General features: G+C 28.5%; 3 protein-coding genes across 5 annotated transcripts; 2 read left to right on the top strand and 1 right to left on the bottom strand.

Annotated features, from left to right (window-relative positions):
* The first annotated feature begins 5,114 nt into the window (after positions 1–5,114).
* On the top strand, positions 5,115–6,559 carry LOC124815248 (uncharacterized). The gene is made up of 2 exons (XM_065819333.1): positions 5,115–5,432; positions 5,777–6,559. The coding sequence occupies exons 1-2, from the start codon at positions 5,293–5,295 to the stop codon at positions 6,552–6,554; spliced, it is 918 nt and encodes a 305-aa protein (XP_065675405.1). The 5' UTR covers positions 5,115–5,292; the 3' UTR covers positions 6,555–6,559.
* LOC124815251 (putative nuclease HARBI1) lies at positions 6,514–7,957 on the bottom strand. Its single transcript, XM_065819332.1, has one exon. The coding sequence runs from the start codon at positions 7,837–7,839 to the stop codon at positions 6,640–6,642; it is 1,200 nt and encodes a 399-aa protein (XP_065675404.1). The 5' UTR covers positions 7,840–7,957; the 3' UTR covers positions 6,514–6,639.
* Positions 7,958–11,197: 3,240 nt separating this feature from the next.
* LOC136073691 (uncharacterized) lies at positions 11,198–13,580 on the top strand. Of its 3 annotated transcripts, XM_065819284.1 has the most exons (4): positions 11,198–11,431; positions 11,509–11,638; positions 11,756–11,917; positions 12,133–13,580. In XM_065819284.1, exon 4 carries the CDS (start codon positions 12,477–12,479, stop codon positions 13,539–13,541), a length of 1,065 nt encoding a protein of 354 aa, XP_065675356.1. In that variant the 5' UTR covers positions 11,198–11,431; positions 11,509–11,638; positions 11,756–11,917; positions 12,133–12,476; the 3' UTR covers positions 13,542–13,580. The 3 variants fall into 3 exon arrangements, with proteins under 3 accessions (XP_065675356.1, XP_065675357.1, XP_065675355.1); XM_065819285.1 differs by lacking the exon at positions 11,756–11,917; XM_065819283.1 differs by having other exon boundaries at positions 11,756–13,580.
* Positions 13,581–16,715: the final 3,135 nt, after the last annotated feature.

Genomic DNA, 16,715 nt, shown 5'->3' with positions numbered 1-16,715 from the left:
CAGTATAGAGTTAAAACAATTCGACTTCCAAGAAACATTGAAGAACGGAAACGTTGGATTGTTACCATGAGATAATATTCCTGACACTAATAACACCTTAGTATGTGAGATTAGCCAAAAGGTTATTTAACTTTTAGTGATTATGGTTAACTTAAACCTCGTGATGCTCAATCAGTATTTGATTGCATAAAATCAAATTTAGACCCAACTGTACCCTTGCCACTTAAAGATCAAAAAGTCTTAATAGTGTTCGCTGGCAAGAAAAAGATGATTTTGCAATACTTAATTTTCAAGAAAGGATAAAAAATGTTTTACATGAAAAGTTAAAAACTAATAAATTTATTTTTGCTATTATCAATTGTTTATGCAATGATGTATTGTATATTTAGATTTAGTACTCCGATTTTTTTAATGGAAAGTGTTATTTCTAGGTTTCTACTTTGCATTAATAATGATCTCGCATTCGTAACATTTCATTGTGGAGTTAAATATAGTGTTATGACTTTATCATCAAACCGAGTTTATATTTTGAACAAATATTCTTATATCCAAAAAGCATTAAATTTTTTAAATTGTTGTAAAATAACGAACAAAAAAGAAGTTGTACATCAACAAACTTTGTCGATGAATAAAGCACTAATTGGGGAAAAAAAGCATCCAATTGAAACAATAATGAGAGCATCTGGGTTTTCCTTCTCAAGATTAGCCTACATTGCATCAGAGAAGGTTTTGAACTTTATGTTCTCTAAGAGGAGTTACATCTAAATTTAAGTTTTTACCACTTACGTCAGACATATTTTTTCTAATCTTAGAGATAAAAGACAAAAAACATCTACTTTAATTCTTGTTGAGGTTTATGTTGCAGTAAAACCATGCAACCATGTTGTAGTACCATGGCGGCATAGTATTTGGTAAATCAATTAACAAACCTTATCTACTAGCAAACATAGTACTGAGCTTTTTGGTTTTAACTTTGTTTAATGGACTAAAATTTATTTACAAAATGTTACCAGTCAGAGTAACAAGTTCTTGAAAAAATAAAGTACAAAATTACTAACTATATAAAGCACCTAAGAATAGTTCAGATGTGTGATCAATGATCACACATCTTCAGATGTGTGATCAGATGATTATTCTTGGTTCGTATCACTCTTGTCAAAAGTGTAAATGTTTACCAAGCGAGGCTATTTGCCACATTATTGATAATTTACCTGATTCATTGACTGTCAATATTAAAATGTCATTAGTATATATTACTGAGTACATTATTCGTAAAGATTAAAATCCAGATGACACTTTTTATTGCTATAAAGCATATGGCAATTTTGTAAAGAATATAAATTGAGGAGGCTTAACTATTCCTGGTGACAAAGTTTGCATTAGGCAAATTACTGTTACATTTTTTATTATAAAGTATACAATGACCAGGCTTGTGGAGCCGAGCCGGAACCGGGGAGCCGTTATTTTTTGGTGGAGCCGGAGCATGAGCCACAAAAATAGAGTAGCTGTCGGCTCTCGTGTTTTTTTTTTACTGTAGACAAACTTTATTCATTTATTGTTTAACTAATATGTTGAATGAATTATTGTATGCAATACTATTGTTAAAAAAGTTATAAATTAAAGACTAATTAACGCTTTTAACTTTTTTAATGAATTTCTAAACGTCTTGTTAATCTTAACGTTTGTTAAAAAAAAAAGTGTTCAAAATAAAAAAAAATGAAGATCGCAAAAGAAAAATTAAACTTTGTATCGAGGGTATCAATAATAAGATTTCATATTCAGAAGCCACTTTATGCTTATAACATTCCTAAAACTATTACTTTTTGCAGATTATAAGGAATAAATAGACCTGCTGGTGTTGGTAGGCCAAGAGCAATAAACCAAATAACGGAGAGGCTTATAGCTGAACTTGTACGGTTTATAAGTAACATTGGCTTCAGCTTAAAAAGCAATGATATTTTAACTGTGGTCGAAAACTATAAAAGGAAATCTAAACAAACTCATTTATTCAAGACGGGTAAACCTACTCGAAAGTGGTACAATAGTTTCATGAGAAAGTGAACGAAAAACATCTGTAGAAGAAAGGCTACTAGCATTCAAGCTATAGCTTGCATGCTAGTAGCCTTTCTTTTTTAGTAGCTTTTCATTTAAATTATTGAGAGAATAATTTAAATGAAAAGCCGTTTCATGTGTTCAACTGTGATGAAAGTGGATTGAAATTCGATCAAGGTAAAGTCAAGATTGTCTGTCGACCAACAAATGAAAAACAAACGACTACAGTTTTAAATTGCTGCGATGCTTTTGGAAATTTCCTACCACATTAAGTCATTTACAAAGGCCGAAATTTGATGAAAGCTTGGGTTCAAGGTGGTGCCTCTAATGTTTATTATTCTACCAGCAAATCAGGTTGTACGGAAAAGCAAAAATTTCATAGAATGGTTTTGTTCAATTTTTTAGTTCACGCAAACAAACTTCAAAGATCTAAAGTTCTAATTTTAGACGGCCATGCAGCTCACATCAATTTTGAATTTAAAAGATTACCTGAATCAAACAACATAATTTTATTCTGATTGCCAGTTGACACAAATCATTTTTTGCAACCACTAAGTAATGGAGGTTTTAAAACAGTAAAGGCGGAATGGAAGCAAATTGTAGAAGTTTATTTGGTCAGAAATTCCTATTTAAGTTTAAGTAACCCACAGTTTCCAGTCATTGCTAAAAGACCTTATTGCAAATAAAGGCTTTGAAGCGGAAAATCTACGAAGTGATTTTAAAAATACAGGTACATTTCAACTCAATCTTTCAAAAATAGCTCCAAATAAAACTGCATTCGGCGCTATTTTTCAAGATGTAACAATTGAAAAAATTGAGAATTGTTTTTCTGGAAAGTCTATCGATTCACAAGTTTTACTCGATAAAACTAATATAATAAATTCAAAAAACTCTATGAATAGACTTTCAACAAAAGAAGTATTGCTCATAGAATGAGAATTAAACAAGCATCTTTTGATATTAATAAATCAGTGTTATTAATTTAATAATTAATTAATTTATTTTATTTATTTCGTCCTATGAAAGCTTCGTCCTATGAAAGCTTATTTATTTCGTCCTATGATAGCTTTACAATGTTTTACAACATAACAATATAAAGTTTTGAAAAATTCCGAGCTGGCAGAAAACATAGTCTTATCATCCAGCCCCGTTGTTACAAATTTATGTATAACCTTGTATATAAAACACATTCATAAACTTTTTTTTTAATTTTTCTTTTTAAGTGAGCTTTCTGGAAAAACGATTCTCAATTTTGTCATTTGTTAAATAGAAAAATAGCGCCGATCTCAGTGTACGTAGAGATAGATTAAAGCCTCTTTCCAGTAGTAAAGAAAAAGAAACAATAATTAAAAGAACAACAAGTTATAACATGACTGAACTATCTGCAATGGCTCAAGACACAAGCTGCTAAAAAAAGAAAACTAGATACAAAAAGAGGCCAGAAAAGTTATTAGAGAAAAATAAAATTGGACTGAGCAATTCCTCAAAGAACAAAAGTTCAAACAGAAAAAAGAAATAAAGTTTTTAAAACTTAAGAAACCCCAAAAAGGGTTTCAGAAATATAATGAAAAAACAAAGATGTCTACTAGTCAAAATATTGAGTGTCTTCCTGCCGTCAGCTATAATTCCTACCGCCAGTTTGTATTTACCTCGGAAGCCTTTAGGACGAAGCTACAAGCAGCAAATGGGTTGCATGTGAAAAGTGTTTTAACTGGTTGTGTATTCCTTGTATTATCAATTATCACGAAACAATTGAATTCACGTGCAAGAAGTGTGAATAATTTTTATTAGTTTTTTATTTTTGTTACTTGATGTTTTAAAACAATATTTTTTTTGAATACTGCAACTTTTTCATTATAGTTTTTTAAAAATTATCAAATCTGTACAGTCCAGCAATAAGTTTTCAGCAATTACCTCATTAAGTAATTTATAAATGTCAACATGTTATGAAAGACTGGTGCAAAGGCAGTGCCTAGAATAAAACAGTAGTAGTTCAGGCTGGATGGAATCCAAACATTTTTTGTCGTGGTTTACAACAGTTTTTTTTTGCCGCAAATAAGCTATTAAAGAAATATAAAATTAAAAATTCATATAAAATTATAAAGAATATTATGAAGTATATTACAATAAATGTGTGTGAGTAAATTATTGGTAGATAATTATATATAATTATCTACCATTAATATCTCCATACCAATTGATGATCATGATCATCAGTTTGACGAGTTGACATAGTAGTTGCGCTACTTGTACCTAGCCCAATGTTCTATTCAGGCTCGGTAGTGTTGTGGGGTTGACAGAATTAAGTAAACCTTTTAGTTACCGCCATAACTTTTAATGTTTCTCTTCTTCTTTCTTAAGTTTTTTTTCAACATAATTGATTTAGTAAATTTGTTCATGATGTATTTAAATAAAAATCATTAACTAACAAACGTTAGTAAGTCATTTAATTTGGTTTAACGACCAATTAAACTAAGTTATTAAACTTAGTTGTTTTAACATTGGATAATCAACGTAAGTTTATCAACTAAAAATCAACGTTGACCCAACGTTGACACAACGTTATGAATTAAATAATAAGCGCAATTTTGTAGCCAACTGTTGGTTTAGCATCGGTATATCCTAACTTTTTAACTAACGTAAAGTATTTACATTATAAAGCTACCTAACTAATGTTAGTTTGTTTTTAAACTTTAATATGTATATATCGCATTAAATGGAGGTTTGATGTAACTATGGTAACTACATACTTTTGTTAACGACAAGTACATGCAATTCAAAAAAATTTATATTCAAAATAAGCATATTAAAAATATCAATTCTATTTTAAACATTTTAAATAAATTTTTTATAAGTTTATAATTTTAAACACTTTATATAATTTTTGGAAATTTTTAATAAATTGCTTTACTTTTATGATAGCGGCAAATAAAAAAAAAAAAAGTGATTGTTTACTATTTTACATATCCAGTAAACGTTAGTTTAGTAAACGTTAGTTTAGTAAACGTTAGTTTAGTAAACGTTAGTTTAGTAAACGTTAGTTTAGTAAACGTTATACCCCGTTCATACTGACGATAAAACACGTTTTAATTGTCGTATTTTAAACGCGTTTTACATTTTACTATTCTCATCAAATTTAAAATTGGTTTTAATTAAAACACGCAACGTTAAAAGTTGTTTTAATAAAACAACGTCGCGAGGTTGTTTTAATTGCGTTTTATTACCCTGAACTGTTTTTAAATGGCGGAGGAAAAAGCTGTTGCTGAAGAAAAAGTTAAATCTAGAAAGAGAGCTAGACATTGGGATGATGAGGAAACAAAAATACTAATTAGTAAATGGTCAGAAGATAATATCCAAGAAAAGTTGAAGTCATGCACAAGGTTTTGTTTTGTTTTTTTCAGTTAAGTTGGATCAAATTGAAATAACTTGTTAAATAAAATCAAACCACTCGTTACTAAATAGTTTAAATAAATCACAAATAGACAAGAAGTGATTACGAATTACATTAATATTGAATAAACAAGGAAATGAATGTTTATAAATTGTACTTTTTACAACAAGATATTTATTTCTCTTTGATAGTTAGCACAATATATATATATATATATATATATATATATATATATATATATATATATATATATATATATATATATATATATATATATATATATATATATATATATATATATATATATATAACTTCATATTTTTTGGATTTTAGAAAAGGAAAAATTTGGGAGGAAATTTTGCTATTCTTGCAAGCTTCTGGATATGAAGACAGAGATAAAGAGATGTGTAAAACAAGAATTCACACATTGACAAGTGCATATCGCAATTATATTGATAATAAACGAAATACAAGTGGGACTGGTCCTTCCAAAAAACCATCCTGCTTTGATGAAATTGATAAGGTTCTTAGTGACAAACCAACCACATTACCAACTTTTTTGAAAAGTTCCTCAGGCATGAATGTTATTATTGAAAAAACTGCAGAAGTGAATAATTTTAATAATTGTGTTAATGAGTTAGTAAACTGTGAACATATAGACATTGAAACTACTCCGTCAAGTTCTAAATCTGAAGAGTTGGTAAAAAAAGATAATAGTTTTTACTTTAAAAAATCCAAAAAGAAAAAATCAAGAAGTGAGGTAATGTTTGAACAATTAAATGCCACTGTTAATAAATTTATGACCTCTCAGGCTGATATTGATCATAAAATTTTAGAAAGTATTTTAGAAAACCACAAACAAGAAGAATCATGTGTTATATTAAAAGTTCGTCAAGTTGAAGATTTATATTTTATTGAAATAGAACTTTCATTGGCAGATTTGACACTAGAAAAACTTACTTGCACAATAAAAGAGGAATTTTCAGTTCAAGATAATGCATCTTTATTGATTACCAAGTTACCAAATGTACTTATCCGAAATGATAAGGATGTTAAACGTCTTAAAAGTGGGACTGAGATAGAGTTTTTAATTATGATTAAAAAAATGTGAAGCAATTTCTTTGTTTTGTTATTTTTTTCTCAAAATAAAATAAACCATGCCTTTTACAACATTGTTTGAAAAAAATCATTTACAACTAAACAGTTGTAAAATAATGTTTTTTTATGGAATTTCTAATAAACTCAGCTTTATTGTCAAGTTCAATGCAACTGTGGTTTAATATAGGGTTTACTAAGTCAATTTCTGTTTGTTCAATCCATTCATTTAAATACTTTTGCTTTGTCAAAGTACAGAAGTTATGTAGTATACAACATGTTGTAACAATATTGACTGTGTGTTCAACTGTTGTATCTAATCTCTTTAAAAGACATTGAAATCGACCTTTTAATCTTCCAAATCCATTCTCCACCACCACACGACATTTACTAAGAGAAACGTTAAACTTTGCTTCTTCTATACTAAGATTTCCACGATCTGAGTAAGGTTTCATAAGCCAATTTTTAAGGGGATATGCTGAATCACCAAGGATAAGAGGACCAATTTCAATATTATCAATTATTTTAGATAAGTTTGTAGGTAAAAAGGTTCTAGCCAGACACTCTTTATATAAGGGAGAATTTTTAAAAACCCTTGAATCGTGTGATTTGCCAGTCCACCCTACAAAAATATCTCTAAATAAATACTTGCTGTCTACCAATCCCTGTAAAATAATGGAGTGATATTCTTTTCTGTTTATATAGTCCTCTGAATTTTTATGAGGAGCCTTTATTCTTATGTGACATCCATCAACTGCTCCAACTACTTGTGGAAAACCATATAATTTTTCAAAACTTACTATAATCTCCATTGTTTCTTCCCTTGAGGGTAAGGAAATGTATTTCTTCATTAAGTTATCAACAAAATGTTTACAAATTCTGTGAACTATTGTACAAACAGTTGATTTTCCTAAGCCAAATAAATTGGCTATTGTTCGGTAATCTGCAGATCCACTTAAAAAGTAAAGTGTCACAGCTAACTTCATTTCTAAAGGCAAAGATTTACGAAAGTTAGTGCCTTGTATAGGCATAAAAGGTGAAACTTCCTTGCACAGATAATTAAAGGCTGCTTTAGACATTCTTATGTTTTTTATCCAATCATCTTCGTTCCAACAGTTTACCATTGTTTCGTACCAAAAGCTTTGACTGCGAGGTTTAGTCCAAATTTTTCTGTAAACCGCAAAATTATAAGCAGTAATACAGTTTATCAGTATGTGCTGCAATTGCAGTCTTCTTTTTTTCCTTGATATGTACAATAATACTCGTAACTTCGAGATCAAGTTTTTCTTTGAGAGCGCCATTTTCGAACGTTAATATAAATACTAAAGAACGTTCAATCTGAACGCAAGAAAACTGAAAACATGTTTATTATAAAACTATGTTTACATTAAAACATGTTTATTTAAAACAGAATTTAGTGTGAACTGGGTATTAGTTTAGTAAACGTTAGTTTAGTAAACGTTAGTTTAGTAAACGTTAGTTTAGTAAACGTTAGTTTAGTAAACGTTAGTTTAGTAACCCAGCGTTAGTTTGGTTACTAACAAAACATTAGTTTGGATTCTCAACCATACTAATGTTCCTGTTAAACTTAAATCAAATCAAAATTATTTTTCATTAGTATTCATTTGGAGATGGCAACCGTAGCTGTGCAGTACAGATTTGATTATTTACAAATAACAAATAAACACGCTTTTATTGCTGCGATACTATTTAATAAAACCTAACTGCTATACTATTTAATGGTGAAGAATAATGGCATGGTTTTATTAATGGAGGGTTACAAAATAATATTTTTCAGGGAGCAAAATTAAGGGGTTACTGAACAATGTTTCGGTCCTTGAATTACTGTCATTTAAAAATACAACTGTGTAAAAGACATGCTTCATTTGATTAATGGGGGAGCTTTCGCTAAAACTGCAACCAACCTGATAATAACAACTGAGATTTCTGTTGGTTAACTGACAGAAACAGAGAGTGACAGTGAAGGTTTATTTTTTAACTTATTACCAAAAAAAAAAAAGGAAGACTGGATCTAATAAACACTTGTTCCTAATTCCGAACGAAAACTTCACTTTTTAAAATTAAAAATTAACAAAATTTTTATTATAAACATACTTGTTGCCTGATATGGTTCAATTCAGTTAAGGTTCCAGTTTATTTATTTAAAAAAAATTAATTTGAAAAAGCAAGCAAAGTTATTTAACTTTAAGCGCAATTTTTTTCGGAATTCGGGAAATCTACGATATTCAAAACTTTTGATTAACTATGAATTTAACTCTCATAATCACAGCCTTTCTTTATTTTGCAGCTACATCGTATAAGTTTACTGCACATTTTGGAAGCTTCCAGAATCGGCATCAAAGCACAAACTTAATCACAACCTGTAATTGCGTAAAATAGAGGTAAACATTGCTGTTTTGGTCCAATCGAACGTTTTTTATTAAGGTAACTAAAAAGTGGTAGCTTATTAGTTTGTTTAATTGTATTAAAGATGTTTACACTCCTTTACTCTGGTTTAAAAAAAATTGTTGAACATTTTTCCCTAAAGTTTTCAATAGAATTAACCGTATTTATCATTTTTTTTGTCTTTTATACAATGGGTATCAAGCATCAGAATGTCTGAGCTTTCTTCTTTAAATGGATTACCCATGTTTGAAGCTACATCAGCTGATAATTAGAGATTTGATGACTTTTATTTTGCTCATGATGTTTTGAAACTTGTTGTTTGAAAGTTGTTGTTTCCACGAATCTTCACTTTTTTCTGCGTATCACGACGTTAGAATTATTTTGTTTTAAATCCACTTTTTGAAAAAATTAAGTTATTGATAGTGTTATGTATCTTAAAATAGTTTTTTTCTACACTTAAGTTATATGTAAAAAGTTGCAGAGAAAATATATGTTATACAAATATCTCAAAACAAAAATGGGGAGGTACAACATAATAAATCTAACGTCGGGGCATGGTAAATTTGCTTCAAATTCTTGGAAAAAATTCTAATTCTTATTTCTTGGGAATTTTCTGTCAATCTAATTGAACCTTAATACGGTTTGAAATACTTCTTTTTTAAAACCTGGGTGTTTCACTTATAAATAGGAAAAAATTAATACCAAATAAACTTCAATTAATTTTAAATTTCAGATTAAATTGTTTAAATGGACATAATGTTATTGTTCTTGTACAATAATAAAGTTATTATCGTAAAATAAAACTAAAATACCTCCTTTTCCTTTGACGCGTTTGTATTTTTTTTTTTGCTCATGTGCGTGGTCTAAATTTTCTTTTTTTTTTTTTAGAATAAACAAACCGTTCTGAAATATTCTTACAATTTCAGGACTTGTTTCTTCCAGTTAAAACTAATCTACTAATTACATGCACAACCAGCGGGAGAAATTTTTATGGTCCACTGCAAAAAATCAGGCAGCAGTTGACAAGTGTACTGCCTATACAATGCAAAGTTTCCAGTCTTTATTGATCGTACAAAAGCTAGTATTACTTGCTTAAATTTCAGTGTTATTGATCAAAATCTAAACTTTGCCTGCTCACAATCAGCTCTCCAATCATCAAAAGGTTTTTCACATCTTTCATTTCCAATTATGCAGTCTAAATAAGTTTCATTGAAACAAATTTTCTTTGAAGTATAATTTTTTTCAATGTCGGAGAATAAACGTAAAGGTTAAGCCCTACCTAATAATTATTAGTTAATTATACTAATTACTGAATTATTTCAATTGTTTTAGAATGATAAATGTACTACTAATTGTTATACTATAATTTCTTATGATTGCAGCTAGAGATGGTTGCAAATAGAGATGATTGCAACTAGAGACGATTGCAACTAGAGATGATTGCAACTAGAGATGATACTTTCTTAAATACTATTGATGTGATTAAAATTTAATTAATTATTAGTTTAAAATGTTATCAGAATATAGGTAATATTTTTATAAATGGTTTCAGATCAAATATTATGTATGAGACAATTTGCATAAGTGGCTTTTAAAGGATAATTTTTATATATTATTCCCAAATAGTTTTACAATATGTATCTATAATAATAACTCGTCTACTAAGATAACGCGGGGTTACTTTGACATGTGGGTAACATTGACATGCGTTTGATTAAATGTTTTTACTCGTTATCCGTTGACTATTGTTTAAATGATTTTAACAGATGCTGAAGCCAGATGTTGAATGTTGTTTGTTGCAAAAAAACTTTAATTTAGATAAATAAAAACATACTATAATATCATTTTACATGTCTTTATGATGTTGTTTTTAAATACTAAGCATGTGAAAATTTTTTGAAGCATTTAAAACGCTTATTTCAGTATTGGGGTAACATTGAATAGCCCAAGAATCCAGCAAAAGTTAGTGGAATGCTTACATCTGATGAATCTTTCATGATTACCACTGTGAGCCATAAAGACCGTCAGGTTCAACTTTTCCCCACCTCTAATTTTTTTTTTTTTAAAGTAAATGCAGTTAGTGTAAGTCTTTTTCAAGTGCAGAACAAATCTAAAGTCGATCAGAAGAGTTAGTATTTTAAGTATTAAAAGTTAGAAAAACCTAAAAATTTAGTCTTAAAAATAATGCAATCCGACATTCTCGGCTTCTTTTTCTTTAATAGTTTTGAAATGATTCAAGTAAAAAAATATACATACGGTAAAGATGGCTGATTTAAAACAGTCTGTTTGTGCAGTCTGTTTGGAAAAAAAAGGTAAATATTCAAAATCTTTAGTAAAAGTACAACCATCTGTAGTAAACCATCTGAGTACAATGTAGAGTTTAATGTCTGTCCGGATGTAATTTGTTCAAGTTGTAGAAGAAACATCTTTTTGCTGGAAAAGAGATCAAACACTTATCTTTCAAACTGGATAAGTAAAGTTTCTCAGGTATATGACTTTAAACTTATTTAAGTTAAATGATTAATACATGTAAAGATTTTTTATTAAATGCTATTTTGAATTAGGTTGACAGACCAAGAATTAGACGTAGTACTGAGCTTAGTGATATTATACAATCATCTCATGTTAATACAAAAGATGTTGAATCTCTGAAAAAAAATATGTGCAGCTGCTGCTTTACTCTCCTTGCAAGAGGTTAAAAATTTATAAGTTACTTGATAAGTAAATTAAAAGTTATCAAATATTCATTTATAAACTTCAATAAAAAGCCTTTAGGCGTATATTATTTTAAGAGTAAATTTTATTCTTCAGGATGTCATAACAACTGTTGTTCTAGTCAGGCTGTTTTGAATTTAATTAATTTGGCAGAAACTCTTGATTCCACATCATGTGAGCAAGTTGCTTCAGGCATAATAAAAAACAAAATGTAGCGAGAAGGCATTGAGAGAGGCCAGTCTTTTAAAATATCTACAGGTGTTTAGGTTTTTATTTTCATTTTTAAATAATTAAAAAGGGTTTATATGTTTAGATAAAACTTAAATGCACATATAAAACACTCAGTAGATATGAGGCTTTTGTAACTAAGCAATTGTATAGGTTGCTAACAATTTTTTCAAAATGTTTGCATTGTAAATTTAGAGTAGGGGTAGCTTAAAGATACATATAATTAATTATACTTTATCTTTAAGGTGGAAATCCGTTAACTTTAACTGTTGGAACTAAAGACAATAAATCTTCTAGAAAGTTTTTTAATCAGATATCATTTCAAACAGTGATGGAATTAACTTCTGTTTTGGAATTGACAAAAAATAAAACAAAAAAACTGATATCAAGTCTCCGTAAGAATCTGGGATCATTTACTGTTGTGGAGAATAATGTAATTAGTATGATGACATCATTACAATAAGAAATTGAATCTAAATATAAAATAGAACAAAAGAACTTTATTTGGAATGATGAAATTGTAACAAGACATGTAGTATTTATCTATGACACTTCTGAATTTATTCTTAGTATTTTAATTGAAAGAGGAATGGATCCTCTCTCCAGTATGATACGTATATCAATAGATGGAGGTCAAGGATTTCTGAAAGTAATTGTAAATGTCTTTGATAAAACTAATAAAAATGAGATTTACATTGACAGTGGAGTTAAAAGGTGTTTTATTCTTGCTATTGTTGAAGATGTTTGTGAAGACAATGGAAATTTGCAGAAAATCTTGAGTAGATTAAATCTGGATAATGTTACATATCACCTTGCATTTGACTTAAAATGTGCTAACAGCATCTTTGGTTTGTCTTCTCATTCAGGTAAATATGCCTGCTTGTGGTGTGAAGGCGAATGTTCCCTAGAAAGTGGTACTCCAAGAACGTTAGGTTCGTTTGATTATTGGTACAACTTATTTGTTGAAAATGGGGCAAAGCAGTTAGAGATGAAAGATTTTAAAAATGTTATTAGTCCTCGACTCGTTTATTTAGACAAAAATGCTGAAGATGAAGTTAATCACTTAGTCCCTCCACCAGAGTTACATATTCTTATGGGGATTGTGACATTACTTGGTAGACTACTTTTAGATCATTGGCCTCTTTTTAAAAACTGGCTCAAAGAACATTATATCTTACTTAGAGGTTATCATGGGATAGGCTTTGATGGGAACAATTCCAATAAACTTCTGGAAAAAGTAGATATTTTAGAGAGAGATGTGTTAGCATCTCAAACTAATTTATTGCCTATAGTTCATTGCCTCAGAAAGTTTGAAATGGTTAAAGAGTGCACCTTTGGATACGAATTAGGCAGCAATGCTTCTTCAGTTATTGAAGAGTTTAAAGTATCATTTTGTGACCTACAGCAGTATGCAAAGATGCATTTGAATACAGAGCTGAAGGTTACCTGGAAAGTCCATATAGTTATCTGTCATATTCTTCCATTTGTAAAGTTTAATTGTTGTTCTTTGGGATCATATGCTGAACAGACTGGAGAAGCTGTTCATAGTGCCTTCAAACCAAGTTGGTCTCAATACAAGCGAAGGATTGAACATAAAGATTATGCTAAAAGATTGAAATCTGCTGTTGCAACCTTTTGCTTAGATAAAATGTAAATATTGTAATATAAAAGTAGTTGAGTTATTTTTGTTGCATTTATTGTATTTTTTTTCTTTTAACTATTGGTATAATAGTGTACAAGGAGTTTAAATCACTTCAATTTAAGATTAGTAAGAAAAAGTAATGATTTTTTTAAGGAGGATAATGAAAGATAAATTAAAATTTTTTTTTTTTGAAAGAAGGTAATATCATCATAAAGAGGATAACTTTATCACTTGAAGGGGGGTAAATAGGGTAAAAAAATAAGTTTTTATGTTACTTCTGATCGACTTTAGATTTGTCCAATACAAAAAAAATAACATATCTAACTAGCACTTGTCTTAATATGAAAAAAAATTAGAGGTGGGGAAAAGTTGAACCTGGCGGTCTTTATGGCTCACTGTGTTACATGAAATGGAATCAAACAAAGCGGTTCCTAAATTAAAAGAGTTAATCTTAAGAAAAAATGTACCAAAATATTAAATGTCAACAGATTTTAAAATCAACGCTCTCAAAAAGTTAAAATTAACACGTAACAATGTTGCATAATCCTGGTAAGAACAAAACATCAGAAACTGAAGATGTAAAAAATTATCTCGTTGATGCAGAAACTAAAACAAACAAATTTACGGCATAAACATAATACTGTCAATGTTACCCCTAAATGGGGTAACATTGACAGTTAAACCCCATCAACGAAATTAATTATCTATCAATAATATTAGATAACTAATTAAATTCTTTATCAGACTATGGCAGTAATATCATTGGTAAACGTGTAGAAATATTGCGTACCAAATTTAGTTTGTCACATCTAAAAAAAATTATTATTTTCTATGTGTCAATGTTACCCCACTTCACCTTATAGAAAAATTATAAAAACAAGTTATTTATAACTTTATTTTTTTGTTGATATATAGTTTCTATATTGCGTTTTCCAAGTTTTTTTTTGGCTTTATTGTAAAATAAATGGTATAAGCACAAACTAAAATGGAGAGGTAGGGGAGGTAAATTTTTTTTTCTAAAATTAACAAAAATTAACAAAAAGATATATTTAAAGTAAATATTTAGATATATCAATTAGAGTAATTATAATGTCAACGGAGTGCATCAAACTTCTTGAGTCAATATGAAACTGTTTTGATTAATTTTACACACTTTTCTGATTTCTATGAATGACGGACGTTGATGGTAGACAAATGAACTAACAAAACTGTATGTATGTATGTATGTATAAATGTATGTATGTATGTATGTATGTATGTATGTATGTATGTATGTATGTATGTATGTATGTATGTATGTATGTATGTATGTTTGTATGTATGTATGTATGTATGTATGTATGTATGTATGTATGTATGTATGTATGTATGTATGTATGTATATATGTGTGTATGTTTATACACACATATTTATATACAAGTATACACACACAAATATATATACATATATATATATATATATATATATATATATATATATATATATATATATATATATATATATATATATATATATATATATATATATATATATATATATATATATATATATAACATATAAAAAGCTATTAAATAATCAAAAACCTCCTAAATCCTCGTAAAAAATCTTTTCCTGGGTCGACGTTATAAAACTTTTTATCGGCGTAAAATGCTACCAACAGTAAAATTTACCGGCGTAAATGATTTTTTTCAATTTCTTAAAATGTTTCTTAAAATTACCGGGAATAAATTACTACAGCCAAAACGTTTACAGTCGATAAATGTTCCAGAGGAAAGATCTACGGAAATGTTTGTTGAAGATCCAAAGATATGAATATTTTGTTGTTGTAGAAACCTGTGGTTCTGAACTTGTCAATGTTTTAAACCTTGACTTAAAAATTTATTACAGATTAATTCATTTTAATAAAGTGCGCAATTTTTAATAAACAATAATTTGCGATTTCATTGGTAATATTTTTCTACTGAATTTGTCATGTAAGAAATGTAACTCATTCTCAAAATTTAAATCTGCTCTCTTTAACTATTTTTTAGAAAAATATTGCTTATAAATATCTTATACTTTTCTTCATACTATTGTTTATAACCCCAACTCTGAGCTTCTAATTATCTAATTGTTTTTCTCTTTAAAAATTTACATAGTTATTATCTGTATAATTTTTTTAATTATTTAATATTCAAAGTAATTTTTTAAAAAGTTCCATTAATGCAATTTTTTCTATTTTTTCTTCTAAATTTGTGAAAATTTTCTATATTTAAATCAACACAATTTTCTATGGGCTTTTGAAACAAATCGTCTTAGAGTTCCAACTACAAAAAATCTATAGAATATTGTATTGAATCGCAATAGCTAATCTAAAGAAACCTCTATTTCTATAGGCCATATGTTTCAAAAGCCTATAAAAAATAGTATTGAATATTTTTATAGAAAAACTTATATAAAAAAAAAAAAACATTTTACAACTCTAAATTTACGGCTGTAAAAATTCCTAGCGTAAAATTTCCACGGGTAGCATTTTACTCGAGTAAAAAGTTTGGAAATTGATTTTATTGATCTTGGTATTGCAAATAGTCAATAACTAGTATGAATCATGACCTCAGTTAAGTTCTACCCGAGTCCAGCTCAAATATTACCCCAGATAAATTGATGAGCACAATTACTTATAGTAATTTCTTTAGGTGGTTGCAAACACTGCACAGTGGGAAATCACATAGCCAAAAATAAAAAAAGTGACAAACTTCAAATATTATGTCAGACAGTGAGTTTTGTTACTAAAACCCTCACTAAGGCCCAATGGTAGTGGCTTCCTAAAGTTAGGTTTTGAATGTACTTTTGATAAAAGTTCTTAATATGCAGGTTTTTCGTAATTATTATTTTCTTAATATATAGATCATTGAAAATTGAAAATATATACGTCATAATATATACGTCATAATATATACCGTAAACCGGGGTTACTTTGAACGTTTTTGAGATATTTTTACTTGCTTTTTCTTCACTATTGACAATATTTGAAATTTAACAAAATGAATATAGGTGCTAATATTGACTCTTACATAATTCAAATTCAAAATAATATTTAAATAAAAGGATTTTGTATAATATTAATTTAAATAGTCATTGAAAGTTACCCCATAAATGGGGTATCTTGGAATGCGTTTTTTTGCAAAAGCAAAGCCTATTCAAAA

This window comes from Hydra vulgaris, chromosome 15 (assembly GCF_038396675.1).
Source record: "Hydra vulgaris chromosome 15, alternate assembly HydraT2T_AEP".
Taxonomy (NCBI): Eukaryota; Metazoa; Cnidaria; class Hydrozoa; order Anthoathecata; family Hydridae; genus Hydra; species Hydra vulgaris.
Note: the sequence above shows the minus strand (reverse complement) of the source record. Positions and strands in the feature narration are given on the sequence as shown.

What these genes read in the sequence shown, in the direction of transcription:
- LOC124815248 (XM_065819333.1), top strand. Translation starts at nt 5,293, where the DNA reads ATGGCGGAGGAAAAAGCTGTTGCTGAAGAAAAAGTTAAATCTAGAAAG. An exon ending in AAGTTGAAGTCATGCACAAG is followed by an intron (nt 5,433 to 5,776) that starts GTTTTGTTTTGT and finishes TTTGGATTTTAG; the next exon opens with AAAAGGAAAAATTTGGGAGG.
- LOC124815251 (XM_065819332.1), bottom strand. Translation starts at nt 7,839, where the DNA reads ATGGCGCTCTCAAAGAAAAACTTGATCTCGAAGTTACGAGTATTATTG.
- LOC136073691 (XM_065819285.1), top strand. Translation starts at nt 12,477, where the DNA reads ATGGATCCTCTCTCCAGTATGATACGTATATCAATAGATGGAGGTCAA.